The sequence below is a fragment of the Vigna unguiculata genome, chromosome 7 (assembly GCF_037176805.1).
Source record: "Vigna unguiculata cultivar grain cowpea cultivar isolate G323 ecotype 2 chromosome 7, ASM3717680v1, whole genome shotgun sequence".
NCBI lineage: Eukaryota > Viridiplantae > Streptophyta > Magnoliopsida > Fabales > Fabaceae > Vigna > Vigna unguiculata.
The window spans coordinates 2,311,645-2,330,760 of NC_140798.1; the positions used below are offsets into that span (position 1 = coordinate 2,311,645).

General features: G+C 30.6%; 3 protein-coding genes and 1 non-coding gene across 5 annotated transcripts; 2 read left to right on the top strand and 2 right to left on the bottom strand.

The window, feature by feature from the left end:
- Positions 1-1,062: 1,062 nt before the first annotated feature.
- Positions 1,063-3,416, top strand: LOC114190158 (putative L-type lectin-domain containing receptor kinase S.5). The gene has a single exon (XM_028078948.2). It carries the CDS (start codon positions 1,067-1,069, stop codon positions 3,188-3,190), a length of 2,124 nt encoding a protein of 707 aa, XP_027934749.2. The 5' UTR covers positions 1,063-1,066; the 3' UTR covers positions 3,191-3,416.
- A 2,887-nt stretch (positions 3,417-6,303) lies between these two features.
- Positions 6,304-6,389, top strand: LOC114192854 (small nucleolar RNA Z161/Z228). The gene has a single exon (XR_003606173.1). It is a non-coding gene; the product is annotated as a small nucleolar RNA Z161/Z228 (small nucleolar RNA).
- Positions 6,390-7,287: 898 nt separating this feature from the next.
- Positions 7,288-11,121, bottom strand: LOC114190221 (nudix hydrolase 23, chloroplastic-like). 2 transcript variants are annotated; one of them, XM_028079020.2, is made up of 8 exons: positions 10,756-11,120; positions 9,897-10,028; positions 8,980-9,056; positions 8,243-8,378; positions 8,002-8,142; positions 7,844-7,905; positions 7,611-7,685; positions 7,288-7,497 (listed from the first exon to the last, which is right to left on the bottom strand). In XM_028079020.2, exons 1-7 carry the CDS (start codon positions 10,801-10,803, stop codon positions 7,625-7,627), a joined length of 657 nt encoding a protein of 218 aa, XP_027934821.1. In that variant the 5' UTR covers positions 10,804-11,120; the 3' UTR covers positions 7,288-7,497; positions 7,611-7,624. The 2 variants fall into 2 exon arrangements, with proteins under 2 accessions (XP_027934821.1, XP_085531639.1); XM_085675513.1 differs by lacking the exon at positions 8,980-9,056 and having other exon boundaries at positions 10,756-11,121.
- A 2,398-nt stretch (positions 11,122-13,519) lies between these two features.
- On the bottom strand, positions 13,520-16,814 carry LOC114190709 (uncharacterized). The gene is made up of 6 exons (XM_028079690.2): positions 16,595-16,814; positions 16,421-16,513; positions 15,109-15,226; positions 14,047-14,338; positions 13,901-13,955; positions 13,520-13,778 (listed from the first exon to the last, which is right to left on the bottom strand). Exons 1-6 carry the CDS (start codon positions 16,670-16,672, stop codon positions 13,704-13,706), a joined length of 711 nt encoding a protein of 236 aa, XP_027935491.1. The 5' UTR covers positions 16,673-16,814; the 3' UTR covers positions 13,520-13,703.
- Positions 16,815-19,116: the final 2,302 nt, after the last annotated feature.

Below are 19,116 nucleotides of genomic sequence, written 5' to 3' on the forward strand. Positions count from 1 at the left end.
AAAAGAAATGACTAACTAAAAAAAATACAATAAAATTAATTTTATTAGAAGATTGTTATATATATATATATATATATATATATATATATATATATATATATATATATATATATTACTCTGTCAACTATCGATAACTATTGTAGCAAATATTGACTTATGATAAGTATTACAATCTGACAGAAAATTATAAGAAAACACCCTGACAGAGTTTAAGTTCCAGTGCAGAAAACGGCAACAAAAACTTGCAAAGATGATTTTGGTGTTGGCAAACACAACTTGGTGATTTTAGTCATTGAAAATTATATTTTTCCAATAGAACTTATTATTTTATATATTATTATGACGCGTGAAGATTGAAGCAAAAGCATAGAATAAGTCATGATTTTATTTTATTTTCTAACTAGTTGATCCTGTCACATGAAATATTCTGTTAAAGGCAAACTCTAGGTAGGTTCAGTGGCATAACAATATTTGACTTTTGACTTTTATGAATTGAAAGGGTTAGTACGTAGCATAACGTGTAAAAGTCGTTAAAACCATAGACGAAACACCTATCACATGTGATAATATAACCTTGAATAATCATTAATTAATAAATAACACAAATTCTTTCTTCCTCATCAGGTCAAAGATCAAAACCATGTATATTTTTATGGCTTTGGGACTCAAGTTCTATGCTTGCATAAATATTTAAAATTATCTTATCACATAACCACTTATGTGAATGTTTGAGAAGCTATGAAAATAGTTTATGATATTGTGTAAACTGTTTTTAAAGTTCATACTTAATTCATATCCAACTTTCCTGAACATGTTTGAGAAACCTACTATTCGGCCGGCATTTTAAGTGTTATCGTGTCATTTTAATGGTATATATGACATCACCAGCGATGGTTTTTTTTTTTTTTTCATTCCACAAAACCGGAAACAAGAATTTTCTCAGAAAAAGTTAACCCTAAGAGACAACGAGATTTCGATAATTCAAAAAAAATATATATTAATCAATTGACCTAACCATATATGTGTGATACATGGTTTATATAAATAAAGGAATGATGCATCATAAATGTGTCAGAACTCAGAATTGGCCTTCAATTTTTTTCGTGACCCTTCTTCCACCTTGTCTAAAAATCATTGCAAACCCTTCAAAAATCCATTTCAAAACAGAAATATGAACCCCCTTTGGTTAGTCAAATATCAATATGCAGCAACACTCTTCTTCGTTACCATGGCCCTTACCAAAGTTACCTGTTTTCAGTTCAACTTCCCTACCTTCGAACCAGAGGATGAGTCTAATCTATGGCTGCACGAGAATTCAAAAATATACTTAAATGCTATCCAAGTAACCCCTGATATTCGTGGTCCCATACATGATTATTCTGGACGTGCTTTCTATGGAAAGCCGTACCAACTTTGGAAACAGAAGAAGAACCATAACCAAATGGCTTCCTTCAACACCACTTTTGTGCTCAACATCACTCCACAAACTACCCCAGGTGGTGAAGGCTTGGCCTTTATCTTAACTTCAGATAGAACTCTCCCACAAAATAGTCAAGGAGAATGGCTTGGTATTGTAAATGCTACTTCCAATGGAACTTCACAAGCTGCTATCCTAGCGGTGGAGTTTGACACAAGACACAGTTTCACAGAAGATGGTCCTGACAATCATGTTGGCATCAACATAAACAGCATCAACTCCATCCATCAGGTTTCGTTAATAAACACTCGCCTTAATCTTTCGTCAGGTCAAGATGTCAAATTTCACATTCAATTCATCAATGACATAATATCAGTTTTTGGTGCCATGAATGGAACTTCCGGAGAATCTATGGAGACCCTCTTGGTAACTCCACCTCTTAATTTATCTTCCTTTCTTCAACAAGAGGTTTACCTCGGTTTCTCCGGCTCAACAAGTAACTACACGCAGCTGAACTGTGTGAAATCGTGGGAATTCAGTGGGGATGATATTAGAGATGATGACAAAAGCCTCTTGTGGGTTTATGTTGCCGTTCCAATCGTGATTGTTTTAATTATCGTTGGTGGGCTGGTGATCTTTTTCTTGCGCTGGAAAAAGATTCGCCATATGGAGGGTCCAGAAGATGCATATCCAAGGATAGAGGATCAGATTCAATATTCCTCTATGGCTCCAAAGAAGTTTAGGCTAACTGAACTAACGAAAGCAACTGGTGGATTCAGCCTTCAAAACAAGCTTGGACAAGGTGGGTTTGGAACTGTGTATAAGGGGCTATTGGAAAACAAGGAAGTAGCTGTAAAGAGGGTCTCCAAGAACTCACGCCAAGGGAAGCAAGAGTTTGTGGCAGAAGTGACAACAATAGGAAGCCTTCACCATAAAAATTTGGTGAAACTCACTGGTTGGTGCTATGAGAATAGAGAGCTTCTCCTTGTGTACGAGTTCATGCCTAAAGGAAGCCTAGACAAGTACCTCTTTGGTGACAAAGATTCTGGGAATAATTATAACCTAGAAGGAGGGTATTCCATAACACTGAATTGGGAAACTAGGCTGGGAGTGATTCATGGGGTGGCTCAAGCACTTGACTACCTTCACGATGGGTGTGAGAAGAGGGTTCTCCACAGAGACATCAAGGCCAGCAACATAATGCTGGACTCAGATTACAATGCCAAGCTGGGAGACTTTGGATTGGCCAGAACAATTCAGAAGAGAGATGAGACACATCACTCTACAAAAGAGATTGCAGGCACACCCGGTTACATGGCCCCAGAAACCTTTCTGATTGGGAGGGCAACGGTGGAGACAGATGTGTATGCATTTGGGGTTCTTGTGTTGGAAGTAGTGTGTGGAAAGAGGCCAGGGAATGTGTATGCACAAGATGACTACAAGAACAGCATTGTGTATTGGGTGTGGGATTTGTATGGGAAGGGAAAAGTAGTTGGTGGTGTTGATGCAAGGTTGAAGAAAGAAGAGATTAAGGAGGAAGAGGTGGAGTGTGTTCTTGTTCTTGGTTTGGCTTGCTGCCATCCAAATCCACACAAAAGACCATCCATGAGAACAGTTCTTCAGGTTCTGAATGGGGAAGCATCTCCACCTCAAGTGCCTAAGGAAAGACCAGCTTTTATGTGGCCTGCTATGCCTCCATCTTTCAAAGAAGGTGAAGATAGCTCCCTTATCCAGGGAACACTCACTCCTTTCACTGAGATCACTGGAAGATGATGAAATCACTGGTTAGTTGAAGATTTTGAACCACTCTTGGATTCACAGATCTTAGCTTTTCTATGTAAATACGTACACTGGTGTTAAATGTGTTGCAGCTTGTTATATATATATTTGCACACAAACTTGTGTAATCTTTTGTGTTATTCAATCATGTATATATATACTTCTGCATGTCGTTGAGCTCAGCATGTATTCCAAATGAAGTGTTTTGTTTATAGCTGTATGATTTTGATCTTTTTTCCTGATGGAACATTTGCTTGAATAGTTCAAAAGTAGAGTTTAATCCCGTTGTTTAAGTATTAGATTAAAATTCTATTTACTTCTATTAGAATTTCGTTATATAATATTTGTTTAGATCTGATACGTGGTTTTGCATTTTCTTTGTATTATGTATGTTATTGTGAGGAAATTATACTGTTATTTGATCTCATACTACCAGATATTAAACTAGTCTTCATGGAGGTTTTAAAAAATCTATATTATTGGTATTTAAAGGTTGTCAAGGTTATGAAGGTTATTGGTCCCTGTCATTTGTCGTCCTCCTTCATCTCCCTCATGTTAGTGAAAAGTATGCCACATTGATGGTGAAAGCAACTTTGAATTAGACAGTTTTACTTTGTAAAAAGCTGTTGTTAAACAATTGGATAAGCCTAAATGGTTAATAATAATAATTTAATTATAATATAAAATAGTATCACAATTAATTATTTGTTGTTAAAAACTATTTTTTCTGAATAATTAATTTGAATGCTAGTGTATGTAAATGATAATTTTAGTCGTGATTTAAATGAGTTAAAAAAAATATAATACAATAATTAAACTAAATAATTTATACCTTTACTAATTTAATCAGTTTAAAAAGTACTGTAAAAGCGGAAAAAAATATTTGTTGCGTTGCACAGACATAATAAGGGTCTCTCTTCCTGCACCTCCAAAATTTTTTCTACACCTCCAAACTTTCTTAAAATTCTTATAAAACTCTTTCACCATTTAACAAACTCCGCAAACACCACACCCCCAAAATTATGTAAATTTTCGAAAGTCAAAATATATGACTTCCGGAAGTCAAAATATATTATCGAAAGTCGACTTTCGAAAGTCAAAAATCATCACCGGAAGTCGACTCCCGGAAATAAAAAATCATCACCGGAAATCGACTTCCGAAAATAAAAAATCATCACCGAAAGTCGACTTCCAGAAGTCAAAAATCATAACCGAAAATCGACTTCCGAAAATTAAAAAAACATTACGAAAATCGACTTCCGTATATAAAAAAAATTATATATTTTATTTTATTTAATTTTTTAAAATATGTATACAAAATTATAAAACATTTAAATTTTAAAAAAATTACTTTAAAAAATAAAAAATAATAATAAAAAAATACTAAAAAAAAAATTAAAAAATAATTTAAATTCAAATAATAAAACTTTAAATAATTTAAATATATATATATATATATATATATATATATATTAAAAAACGTTTTATTATTTTAATTTAAATTATTTTTTATTTTTATTTTACTTTTACTTATTTTATTGATATTATTATAATTATTTTATTTTTATTTTTCATGTATATTATTTTATATTTTATTCAAATTTTTTAATTTTGTTTAAAATATAAATATTTAATTTTAATCAAATTTTTTTTTTTTTTAATTATATATTTTTTTATATTTTTTTATATTTTTAAATTTAAATTTATTTTTATATAATTTATTAAAAATGTAATAAAAATACAAAAGAATTAAAAAATGATATTTAAAATAACATATATAAATAATCAAATTTAAAATAAAAAAAATACGAATATTCTTAAAAATCAAATTCCAGTGATATGTAATTTATTTTTAATTTGATTATTTATATATTATTTATATATGTTATTTCAAATATAATTTTTTTAATTATTTTATATTTTTATTAAATTTTTAATAAATTATATAAAAATAAATTTAAATTTAAAAATATTAAAAAATATATAATTGAAAAAATTTTAAAAATTTGATTAAAATTAAATATTTAAATTTTAACCAAAATTAAAAAATTCAAATAAGATATAAAGTAATATACATTAAATATATAAATAAAATAAATATAATAATATCAATAAAATAAATAAAATTAAAAAATAGTTTAAATTAAAATAATAAAACTTTAACTAAAAGCAGAAAAAAATATATATATGTATATACACAGATTTTGACTTCCGTACAGATATATGTACGGAAGTCCGACTTCTGGTTTTTTCATTTTTTTAAATTTAAAGTTTTATTGTTTGAATTTAAGTTGTTTTTTAATTTTATTTTTCAATTTTTTATTTAGTATTTTTATTATTTATTTTTTTTATTTTTTAAAATAATTTTTTTTAAATTTATATGTTTTATAATTTTTAATACTTGTTTTAAGAAATAAAATAAATTAAAATATATAATTTTTTTATATATGGAAGTCGACTTCCGTAATGTGTTTTGATTTCCGGAAGTCGATTTTCGGTGATGATTTTTGACTTCCGGAAGTCGACTTTCGCTGATGATTTCTGACTTCCGGAAGTCGATTTCCGGTAATGATTTTTGATTTCCGGAAGTCGATTTCGGTGTTGATTTTTGACTTATGGAAGTCGACTTCCGGTGATGATTTTGACTTTCGGAAGTCATATATTTTGACTTCCGGAAGTCGACATCCATAAGTATTTTTGGGGTGTGATGTCCGTGAGTTTCTTTAAATAATCAAAGGGTATTTTGAAAATTTAGATTTTTTGGAGTTGCAGAAGAAATGCTTGGAGGTGTAGGAAGAAAGACCCCATAATAAAAAGGAGAACGAAAGGGTAAAAATTAAGGGCCATAAGAACACTGACAGCCCAAACTGTAGTTGGGCTTTACTAAAAAGACGAGGGGCATAATGGTTAATAGGAACCCTATGTATTCCCGTTTCCCTCCCAACCCTAATCCCTCCCCTTTAAATCCCTCCATGGTGAATCGTTCTTCATACTTTTCTCTTTCATTCCAATCTTGAAAATATGATGTGCGGCTTTGGTTTTTGTTTTGTTCTTTAGCGTATGTTGCTGTTTCTTTTCAAAGTTTTGAATCCTCTTCTTTCTCTTGAAAACCATATGATGAATTCGGATTTAAAATTTCTCACGACGGTCGTCTGAGATTTCCTGATGCAATGATCCTCTTCTTCTGATGGTTTTCTTCACATGTTTGATTTTTTTTCTTTGGAGAAAAAGAGTTTTCAATTTCGTTTCGTTTTTCTTAGATGGAAAACGGATTTTACTCTATTATTAAGGTACATAACCAATTGAATCATCAATGACTTTTCGTTTTTATAAAGAATTTTTAAGTTTACATGGAATTACACGTTAATTTAGTCTCAGGAAACGATTTCACTTTATTTTGTTTTCTTTTTTCTCATGTACCGATGATTCTTATTTGTTGAAATTTGAATACATTATATTTGTGAGAGGATAGCATTTGTTTTAGAACTATGTGGGATTATTCCTCATTTTATTTTGAGATTTTTTTTTCTTCAAATTTTGGTAGTAGCCTTGTCCGATTGTTTACAAAAGTAGTATATTTTTTATTTTAAGAGAATTATGGGCCCAGTTTTGTTCCACAGGGCTGGAAAATCAACCAGAATTTGGGTTTCCAGATATTCATTCTGAATTGGGTTTGTCAATTGCATTTGTTTTTTTATTATTTTTTTTGAAGTAAATGTCTTGTTTTCTTAATATATGTCCAATTAAAAAGCGAATTTGCTTTGAAAATAATAAATAATCATGTAATTTGTTGGAATAATTAATCTTTTAAATTTGAATTAAATAATATTCCTTTAAAAAATTAAAATTTTAACATCATCTTTATTAACAGTTGGATTATATATTTATTTTTTAATTTTAATGTTTTTATTAATATATTTAGAAAATATTTATATCAATTATATTTAAATGTATTTAAATTAAACATTAAATTTATATTTCAGAAATTTACATTTATAATCAAAGAATTGTTCATTTTATAGAATAAAAGAACAAAATATTAGAAAACCTAGCTGAAAAAATTGGTGTTCCGACTGAACAAAGAATTGGGATTCAAATGAAAAAAAAAATTCCTTTTGATAATTAACAACTGGAATCTTGATATAATAGCAGGGATTGTTATCATTAATCTTCCAATAGTTTCATCAATGTTTGAATTTTTCGTATTTAAATATCTGGAATGCAGGATCTAGCAACGAAAGACTTGTATAATGAGGAGTTCCTGAATCCACAGCTTCATCATATATTTGAATCGCTTTGAGCTGCAAGATGTGAAGTTTATGAGCAGAAGCAATCATGATAAAAAGTCAATAATTATTTTTATTATTTTGTTAATATTAATTTTGTTTAATGGTATCTGCAGGAGAAAACTCACCAGATCCTAACGAATCATGACTGCATGTGATGATCCAGAGTATACGCATGAATATCAGAAGCACTGGTACCAGGCCTAACAAAAATTAGAAAAAGATGACACACATGACAAAACTCTGATCTAGTAATACTAATGTTAATAAAGTAACTAAAATGTTAATACCATAGTTGGTGCTTCAGCTTTCACATATTATAGATAAACTGATAGATATTTTACACAGAAAACACAAATACCTTTTGTTAATGGTACCATAATGGAATTTAGGCTTTCCTCCTGCTTTTTTATCTTCAACATACTGCAACCATGAGAAAACGCCATAAGATGCTTTATTACTAGGCAAAAAATGAAGACCTCTGAAGCTTAAAAAAATGTTAAAGCATCTGAACCATACCAAATTTAAAGTGACCACCATTGAGGAAAAGGATAGAGAGTTGAAAGGTATTTCATTGAGAGGGAAAAGCTGGCATTCTGATGATTCTGGGCCAGGTGAAAAATGTGGGTTCTTCAACCTTGCTAAGAAGATTATATAAGTCTGCCTCAAACATGCCATAATCATGACTAAAAATTTGTAGCTACATTAGAAGATCAAGTAAAAGGAGTGAAATAATAAATAAATGCTGATTCTTGGTTACCTGGCCAATTAAAGGAATATCTAACTGAGCAAAGGGAGAAATCACTTCCACCTCAGCATTGGCTTCTTCCCTCGTTTCCCTGATGGCACCTTCCCTAGCTGACTCTCCCATTTCCAGATAACCAGCAGGAAGTGTCCTTCACACCAAAACGTGAAATCGACATAACACAACATCATTAGCATTTTTGTTTTTATAGGTTTCAGATAAAAGAACGTGGTATGGTACCAAAACATGATATGTTCATGCAGAAAAGTGTTTGTACTGTAATATTTCACAATAATTAGCAATATCAGTGACATTCCAGTGCTGATCAAGAATATACAACGAATTACAAGACTGAACTGAAGGAAAGAGATAAATGGAAATTCATCTAAGTAGAAAAAGGTGAATGTCATTGGATTAAAATGATTATATTAATTCATTTTTAAAGTTTAGATATCAAAATGTATCAAAATTTAAGACAGGGACAAATTCTGATTTTGCATCCAAGTTTAGAGACTAAACATATTTAACCTAATTCTTAATTACTTGTTGTCTCACTCTACTCTTCTATCATTTTGTATTTTTCTGTGGCATACAACAGAATTCCCTTCCAACTTCTCCCTTTGATAACAGTATGCCTATTTCCTTCAGGTTCACTATAATTCTTCCTCATTTAAACCACATTCTGAGTAGGTTTCCAAAGAATGTAAGTGAATGAATGAAAATAACCAGTAGAAATAGAAGTGCAATCTTACCATAGGCCATAAGATGGTTCAATCTTCCTCTTGCAAAGGAGGACCTTGTTATCGTGTTCAATGAGGCAACCGACTACCTACTTTGTCATCCAAATGCATGTAATGATCAGAAGAAAAAGTAATGAGCAGAGTCCTCTTAATAGTTTTGCATGTTGTAATCATGAAAATTTGGCCTCAGCACTCCTAATATTTAAAATTAAAGGCACAGTTTTAATATTTTAAGCTATTATAATATAATAGTATTTTCACAAAAATAAAGGACTGGTGCAAATTTGTTGTCTTTTAAAATCTGGAGATCCTCAGTAATTAGAAGTTTTGTCCAGAGAGGGTTTGCTTGCACAAGTTGTTCTTGAGGCCTGGTAGTGAGTGGTAGAATGAATAGTATAAAACTAGTACAATATTTTTTGCAGAAAATAGAAGTACTTCATACCATTTTAAAACAATTAGTACGTGATTAATTATGAACCATATCAACTTCAGAACTAAATTCATGCATTACATAATAAACAGAGTCCAAAAGCTGATATAACAATCTGCTTCCTCAGATCAACTAATGCTTAGTCAAGATAGAACCAAATTTTCTGTTTCTCAATGCAAGCATGAAATTTACCTTAAAAATCTAGTAAAAGTCATTATATTTAAAATAACAAGTCATAACTTATAAGTACTAGCTGTCAAACACTTTCAGTCAAAAGGATTATACATACTAAATCAACTTGAATAGAGTGTTAGGTAATCCACAAAACGGTACCAATCTCTATATAGTTACAACTAAAACAATAGAATCAAACCATCCATCAGAAAATTGCAACACTATCTTTAATAACATGAGAAACATTGTGAGATTTGAGGAGAAAACAAGGTGGTTTTCTTATATGGCATGAAGGTAAACGTGGTATGATTCTTTAAGCATTTACCATTTTTGGATTCTGATATGCAATCTTCCCACAGCTGGTACATATGGCTCTGAATCTTTCTTCTCCTTCAGGTATTCCAGGCTTCGTTGGACCACCACACCATTGACAGAACTTAACGTTTTGAACATCTCCCTACATTGCAATGGAACATGACAATAAGACTAAGATAGGAGAAACTCTATTGTACCGTCTGAAATTTAAGGATTTTGGTACCAATATTGAACACTCTCTTTTCCTCTCTCACCATTGTTGTGTCTAAACTCATAAAGCTACTGGCCTAAAAAACAATTGTACCAAAACCCTTAGATTTCTTGGAAACCATAGTAACTCTCTTAGGATTAGGAGGTCATGACATTTGTAGAGAGTATAAGATATGTTTCTGATGGAAAATCTGCTGCAGAAAAGGGGCATTCTTATAAAATCAATAGTTAATCCAAAACGAAACTATATATATAATATATAAAAGAGTAGACTTGCTCATTTATCTACCACCACCAACCAGTCAAATCCTTCATACAACAAACTCATCAAACTTAATAATAAATGTAAGTGAAATTTGTCAAAGATCTCACAAAGCTGTGTATAATAAGTAAACCTTCCCCTCACTAGGTTGCAACTGGAGTTCAATCAATTAGTAGGATGAAATAGTTTATAAGAAAACTAGTCAGGACCAATAAATTTCTGCATAAATTGTATAAACTAAAATTAACTTATGCAAAAATAATAATAAAAGTTTGCAGAGATAATTATCCATGCCGTAATTTCTACATTAGAGGGATTGATTTTTCAAATATTTGATATGACTAAAACACTGAATAGCAATATTGATTGTTACAATTCAACAGTTGAAGTAACTCACAGTAGAATGAAGAGATGATGAAGGAGAGTGATCAGAAGAAGAATCCATAAGGAGATTGAAACACTAGAGAAGAACCCTTGATTTGTACGAGGTTTCGGAAGGCAAGAAACAAGAGCAGAGGAAGAAGAAGATGATGAAGAAGAAGAAACAAGCACGTTGTGAATCGAGGAACCAGGATACTGATTCTACAGAGAAACGGAAAAGGAATGCTATCCTCTAGGGTTGTGGCATAACTGTAGGGTCATGGAGTTCCATCTTTCACCGTTGACAAACTTGCATTTTGTTTTATGATTTTAGGTGAAACATATTTTGGACGGTGAAGATTTGTGCTGCTCAAATTTCAATAGCAATGAAGCAATTCCGACAGACGGTGACATGGGAGCAACAAATGCGATTGCGACAAATTCAGATTGTTATTATCAAAGAAAAGTAAGCGAAGAAAAAAATAAAAAATAAATTTGTAAATAATTTAACAGATGTTACAATGCATCAATGTATTTAAGAAATAATTTATGGCCTAAATTTGTAAAATAATTCAACATAAAAAGTATTCTTAAAATATAAAATAACAAACTGATATTTCAAAATAAAATTGATAAAAATCAACTTTTTTATAGAATTCCAAATATTAAGTTAATTAAATTTATTTTTCATATTTATCCTACTACAATAAAAATAAAAATATTAAAAATCAATTACATTAAAATATAATCAATTATATTTTAAAATAATTAATTATATACCTAAATATAGTAAAATATTTATATAAATATTTTATTGTAGTTAAGTATATAATCGATTCACTTATAATTGGTATTTTATACATGTTTATAATTTTTTAGGTAAAATAAACATAATTATCAAAACGTTACCTTGTTATTGATTTGTGTGTTTTCCAACATTTCTATAGTTATTGTCTATCATCTTCAAAATAATTTTAATAGAGATAAAATTTTAATACACATTTGGTATCTAAATTTATAAATTAAAATAATTTTATCTAGTATAATATGTTATCTAATTGTTATTAAAAATGTCAATATAATATTTTAATAATAATGTTAAAATTTATTATTAAATATTAATGTTAACATTTTTAACAATTAACTAATATTTTCCTCATTTATGATCTTGACAATTTTTTATTAGAAATTGAAAAAAGGATTAGCATAGACTAACTAAATCTTAAAAATTGAAAAACTAAACGTAGAATTATTTGTTTTGGCGGGAAGTAAAGTTACACGTACACAATTATAAAGACCAAAAATAAATTTAAGTCCCGTTATTTATCTATTTATTTTAATATTCCTATAAATTAAAATCAAGCTTTCTAATTATGTGTCTCATTTTTCATATTTTTTTTCTCACTTTTAAAGGTCGCATTTACTCGCTAATTTCAAATTTTCAAAGAAAAAATCACTTTTTAAAATATTTTCAAATTTTTCTTAGTTTTATACTCTTATCCGAACGTTTAAATGGTTTATATTCAATTTCTTCTCTTTTAGCTCTTAACTAAATGTCAATGTTTCTTATTTAGAAATTATCAAAATACTTAAAATTAATTTTATACAGTAATTTAAATTATTTTTATAATTTCAAGATTCATTTTATATATTTTAGTATGTTTACTTACTTTAAATTACCATTTATTTATTTCAATAAATTATTCATTAGAACTTTTAGTTATACAAAAAACAAATTTATCTAGTAAAATACAATCCTAGTTTTACAAGGATGAATAGAAGGCAGATTGAGATAAGTTTCTTGTCTCTCTCTTACCCAATTGTTGACTAAATTGTTATGATATAATCAAAATTCAAAACACATGAGATGTGAAAACCTCTTTTATGTTCAACCTATTAATTCCTAAGAACAGTAAATGATCAATTCAAGTGAGAAAAGTCTAATTTTGAGAATATTTTCACCCAAGAAAGATTTATTCACCAAGGACACTTTCTAGTCCTATTATCGATCCTTGTTAAGATCAATCAATATTTTAAAATGGCTCAAGCAATCTGTTGGCTTGTTTTAAGCCACAAGTGACATTTCTATATTTTTCTTCTTAAAATGACAGGTTTCTTTCAATAATAAATAACCTGTATTATTTTCAGATGGTAGAAAAAGACTGTGCTGACAACTCAACTACAATGATAATGACCAACTATGGCATGTATCATGTGTAATGTAACTCCTTTCTGGTTGATTTTCTAAGAAACCAAAAATCAACAAAAAGAATGTTAGTTAACTTAGGTAAAATTGCCATAATTTCTGCCAAAAATGTTTCTGGCTTATGAATTTTACTCCTAAAGAGGCATGATTATGGCTACTCCACACACAAAAAGAAAGCATAGCTAATTTCTGCCAAATAGTTGTGTTGAAAGTCCCACATCGACTAAAGATAAGGCAATTTCATAATATATAAATAGGGTGCAAACCTCACCTTACAAGTCGATTTTGTGAGGTTGAATTAGACTTAAAGTCCATTTTCTAACATGGTATTAAAGTCCTAAACAATTGCAGTAGTTCCTCTTTCCTAAACCTAAGTCTCTTTCGCAAATTTTATGATTGAGAAGTGAAATTTCTAACCAGTTTCTTAAAAGGGAAAGTTTGCAACTCCAGAAAGAAGGCATAGTTAAATTCTTTACATTTATTGAAAGAAAATCAGAAGACATATATGAATGAAGAATTGAAACTATGTTGGAGAAGAATATCGCACTTCACTCCTTCAGTAAGCACATACATATATTGATGAAAAGGAATGGAAGTGGTCTAGTGCTAAATTGGTGATATGAGCATTTATTCATTGGTAAGATCGACAAGGGTGTAGTGTAGCAAAAGAGTTTAGCTTAGTTGGTTGAACAATGTGTACAAGTTATTGTAAACTGTTTGATATTACAGTTTGACTTCTCCCTCTTTGAATGAAAAAAGAGTAAACAAGTAATTACTCCCTAATACAAGGTCAGTTTATCACACAAAGATTGATAAGCAGCACTGCAATGCTTGAACTTTTCCTCTGCTATAACCTATCAACATGCATAATAACTAAAATAATTAGTAAGCTCAACTTAACATCTAAGACAGAAATTGTTCAATAGGAAAAGAACAAAAAAGCAAGAATTACTCAGCCATTAGAGCCTGGCCATACCTTAGAAACGCCATGATGACGATCTGGATGCCACTTTAAAGCAGATATCCGGTACCTGTTTTCATAAGGGTGTTTAGAATCACATTGAACAGAAAATGCAAAAGAACTCAGAAAACACATTAAAGAGAAAGCAGAAAAGAACTCACGCATTTTTCACATCTTCAAGTCTCAGAGGGCCAGAAGCACTCAATCCAAGGGCTAATCTATATGAAACTAAATCTGAATGTGAACAATCTGACTCTGCTTTGGTTGATTTGCCATATTCATTTTCACTTTGATGTCTCCACTTCTGAGATTTCCTGTTATTATAAAAACCTCCTGACCTCCTCTGAGGATTTTCCTCATTTATAAAGGACCAATAGAAAGATCTATTGCCACCAAAAGCAGAGTGAAAACCAGTCTCAACATCAAAATCATCTTTGCAAAATTCATGACCTCCTGAAAGACATCAAGGTTTTTGAAACATGAATCTAGAACACGCCCATTAATATCCAGAATCTTCTATGCACTACAAAAAAAAAAAAGACATTGTGGCTTATTTAAGAAAACTTGTTGTGATGCAAGTTAAACCAAAACAGCTACATGATCTGTACTAGTTAAGTCCACCGATCCTTCCCAACATGGCATGAAAAGTTTCAACACAAAATGTAATTACAAGAATTCCCAGAAGAAACCCTCTAACAAACTCTAACCAATAGAGCCTTGAAATATAAATCCTGAACAAACCCTATAATAACCAGAATCTTCTTGCCACAAAAAATAATAAACATGGCGTAGCACATTCAAGAAAGCTTATTCAAACCAAAACAACTACATGATCTCAACCAGTTAGGCCAACAAATCCTATTTGAGCAATGAAAGCTTTGCAGACAAGATGCATTTAGAAGATTAGCCAGAAATAATCTAACAAACTTCAATGAGGAGAGCCTTAAAATATATGAATTCAGAATCTGAGACCTTCATTGCGCTACAAATAAAAAAATAGAAAGTGACATATTTAAGAAGGCTTATGAAAAAGTTAAGACCAAAACAGCATAATATCTACAAGTTAAATCCACCCATCCTGCTCAAGTAGATGTGAAAGTTTTCTAGCCAAGATGCAGTTAGAAGATTTCAAGAAGAAATTATTTAACAAACTCTAATCAAGAGAGACAGTATTGCAAGGTAGTCATACACTATTACAGCATAACTATGTCAAGCGTCCTTACTTCTGAATCGATGTTTTGCTCTTTGATTGCCATTCCTGTGCCTTCCAGAGTGTTTTCTGAACCATGACGAGCCTTGACTGGGAGAAGAATCATCCTCATCAACATCTTCTTTCCAACTCTAAGACATGGAAGAAAAGAAAGCATTAGATGCAACATCTTACAAGTAACAAAATCAGGAAAGAGAGCATATAAGGGAATCATCTAAAACTAGGGCCAAAAGAGTTCATTATTAAAAAGAACCATAAAAATAATGATACTAAGGAATTCTCAATATCACCATACTGGGGGGTGTATATGAATACAAACTTTATCCAAAATTACCAACACTAGAAAACTGTATGGATTCACTACAAAACATAGTGAACAAACAGTTAACAAAACATATATCTGAAAATAGGCAATAAAAGGTTATAGTCCAGATTGGACAAATGCAAAAGCAGTTATATTGGCACAATTAAGTTTGCTATAAATTCTGTTCACAATGGAAATGTTGTCATCGCAGAGTTATAACATAAAACAAAGGACAAAAACTTAGATGCAGCTCTTTAGGTGTTTTTGCTGTTTTTTTTTCACAATTATAATTGAAGTTTCACCTCAGAAACTAACTCTTAATTTAAATGTGGACCTCACTACCACAGGTTACCAAGACGACACTCAAATTTTAATCAGAGAACAACACCTATGGCATCTAAGGAACTTTCCCTATGTTCCGTCTTTAAAATAAATCTGAGAAAAAAATTAGGAAGCTAAGGTGCGGTGATCAAGTTAAATTCTGGCATGATCTTTTCCTAGACTGTATGGTTTCTGTGGATAAAGATACCTCGATAAATGGAATAGGGAATGGCAAAATGAAAGCTAGTGTTGGAATTCGAAATGGATAAAAACTTTGTGAGTGGGAAAAAAGTTAAGAAGAGATGGAAATAATCAATTAGAACAATGAGCATGTTTGGAGGAAACTTTCCCGCAAGCACTTCAAGGAAAAAGAAGGAAAAAATAAACCATCTTCTCCTCATGCTAAAATTACTCTATAAATAAGTTAAAATTAGATTTTGGAGAAGTCAACAGGAAATAACTTCTACAAATAGCTCATGTGTAGGCTAATTTTACTTTGTGGAGAAATTGATTTCATTCTTTTTTTCTCAATCTCAGTGGAAAAGTCTCTCTAAACGTAGTTAATGGTGAAAAATATAGTTGCCCCTTAATTACTTTTGTTTGAACCTTAACATATACCCAATAAAAATCAATTTTTTTCCGTGAATAGTGTTTTGATGAGAACTTGAAAACACACCTAAATGTACTGAGCAACACTAACCTGAAACATGAATTGCGCGTAAGCATTGACATCGCGGAGCAGTGTTTGTTTGGCACGAAGTCTTCCGAATCTTCTCGAGTGATCGTTGCATCTCTGCAAGCAAAAGGACGTTAGAAAAAAAAAATTGTGAAAAACTGATGTTGAACTAGACAAGGTGCAGTTCATGGGACTGACGGATTCCCAAAAGGTGTGAGCTTTGCGTTGCAAGTGATTAGTGGAATGAAAGAGTCTGGCGAAGTTGGTCTTGTTCATTTTTTCTCAAAATCTTGAAACTGTGAACAATAAAAGGGAAAAGAAAAAGACCATTGATTCTTACTAAGAGAATGAATCATGCCCAAGAGTGTTTTGGGAGCAAATTATGAGAAAAAAACCAGTGTTATGGGTATTTCTCGCACTCACCCAATAGTTCCTATCATTTTGTGTCCTCTTTTTAAAATATGGGTTTAATATCTAATTTTGTCCTCTTGAATTTTTAAGAAGATTCTTAATTTTTTTATTTGATCAATTTAGTTTTTTAATTTCTTAAAAATATTTAATGTAGTCATTTTTGTTAAATTGATATTAATCTCGTATTCGTATAATGTTACGTGTGTCACGTATCATATTATTGTAAATTAGTCGTATAGTACTCAGTTTGGTGCTGGAGTTTCTAATTGGTACCCGATTTAAAAAAAGTGTCAATTACGTACTCAAATTAGTTTAAGTGCACCAATTGAGTGCATTTAAGTTGACGCCGTTAGAAAGGTTAACGTTGACTGATACTGGTTGGTCTGTGAATTAAATTTGGAACACGTGGAGATTAATTTTTAATGACGTGGAAAGCTGGGGAAGAAAATTAAATGTGTCTTGTAATGAAAAATTTTAAAAATAAAAGAACGAAAATAAAAAAAAAAGGGGACGAAGTTAAAAAAGAAGTCGCAGAAGCATGTGATAAAAACGTGAAATTGGGGAAAGGTGACGCAGGGGAGTGGAGGATTCTTCGCGAAGTGGTGGAGAAATTGAAGGCGACTTTTGAACACTGAAGTGGAGACTTGAGAGCGACTTACGGACCATTGATAACGAAAGGTTGGTATTGTGTTTTTCTTTAATTTAGTGATTAGGGTTTTGATGTTAGGGTTGATTTTTGTGAAGTTGGGAATATTGGAGAACAGGTTGTTGTTGAGTGCGAGGATGGAGTGGCTAATGAAGATGTTTGTGTTGGGGATGGTGAAGAGGAGTTGGCTGATAAGGTGAATACAAAAGTAATTGCACCCTTTAAATACATCATTGCCACTACTCCGCTGCTTACAAAATAAAAACAAAAACATAGAAAACGAGAGGAAGAACAAACTGAATTAGGGCACAACAAACTGTCCGGATATTGATGAAGAAGAAACTGGATTAGGGCAGAACATAGGAGAGGAAGAAGATAATGAAAAATGAGGGCCAATCTTCTTTAAATATAAATATCATGTGGAACACTGTACAATTATAATTTCAACCAGTCATCTATTATTATTTGACATGTATCCCTTCTGCACTGCCACCTCACCACTTCCTAACGCCGTTTGGGAATATTTAACGGTATGGACTCAATTGGTGCACTTAAACTAATTTGGGTACGCAATTGACACTTTTTTTAAACCGGATACCAATTAGAAACTCCAGCACCAAACTGGGTACTATACAACTAATTATACCTATTGTAATATGATATTTGTAATTTTTAAAGGTTTAATGTGACAAATAGTTTGAATGTGATAAGTGTCCCATTATATTTATATTTTTTAATATTTTTAAAATATTAAAAGTTTAAATAGGGATTATTTTTATATAAAAATGTAAAAATAAAATAATTTAAATATTTAAATGGAGTGTTTGATATATGAATTTTTTAAAAAAATTTAACATGTATATATAAATGTATATATAAGTTATAATTAAGTTTAATAACTAATTTGGTCTCAAATTTGAGAGAGAACAAATTGTTTCATTTGGAGAGGAAAGAGAACCAAATTGGATCAAAATTATAAATAAGAGGACTAAATTGAAAACAAGTTATGTCAGGTGACAATAATATGACACGTGGTACTCTAGAGATACGACGTTAACGTCAATTTAACAAAAATGACTGAATTGAATATTTTTAAGAGATTGAAAGATTAAATTAAACAAATTAAAGATTAAAAAAAAATTAAAAATTCAATTAAAATTAGAGAACTAAATTAGATATTAAACCTAAAATATTTTGTAATTTATTTCATCAAACCTACGATATTCGCCCAGAAAGATGAAAATATTAGTTTCAATGGTCAAATGATATCAAAATTTGACAATTTCAGCAATAAAGTAATACTTTTATAACAACCAAAATAAGACTCATGACATGTTCTTTGTATTGGACTAGTCTAGAATAATGAATGAAGAGAAATAAATTTATGCTTAAATACTATTTTCTCCCTTTTGGTCAAATTTTTTCGATGTGTTCTCGTTTTTTTTTTTTCTTTTTGTGTTTAATAAAGTTACGATTTTTGTCAATTTTAATGAATATGATCCTTTTAAATAACGGTATTCAAATTTTTAAAAATAATTAAACGAATGAAATATGTCTAACACAAGGTAGTTCGTGACTTTTTCTAATTTTGTTATTTTAATTTTAATTTTTCAAAAATTGTGCACGTGTTAGGTTAGTATTCTATCAAGTAAAAGTTATTAGT

Bases quoted from the DNA above. Each gene is read 5' to 3' on its own strand.
- LOC114190158 (XM_028078948.2), top strand. From the start codon at position 1,067: ATGTGTCAGAACTCAGAATTGGCCTTCAATTTTTTTCGTGACCCTTCT.
- LOC114190221 (XM_028079020.2), bottom strand. From the start codon at position 10,803: ATGGATTCTTCTTCTGATCACTCTCCTTCATCATCTCTTCATTCTACT. The intron at 8,143-8,242 runs GTAACCAAGAAT...TGTTTGAGGCAG, and splicing joins ATATTCCTTTAATTGGCCAG to ACTTATATAATCTTCTTAGC. The intron at 7,906-8,001 runs GTATGGTTCAGA...TCATGGTTGCAG, and splicing joins TGGTGGTCACTTTAAATTTG to TATGTTGAAGATAAAAAAGC.
- LOC114190709 (XM_028079690.2), bottom strand. From the start codon at position 16,672: ATGAACAAGACCAACTTCGCCAGACTCTTTCATTCCACTAATCACTTG. The intron at 14,339-15,108 runs GTAAGGACGCTT...GATGTCTTTCAG, and splicing joins AGCAAAACATCGATTCAGAA to GAGGTCATGAATTTTGCAAA. The intron at 13,956-14,046 runs GTGAGTTCTTTT...TTATGAAAACAG, and splicing joins CTTGAAGATGTGAAAAATGC to GTACCGGATATCTGCTTTAA.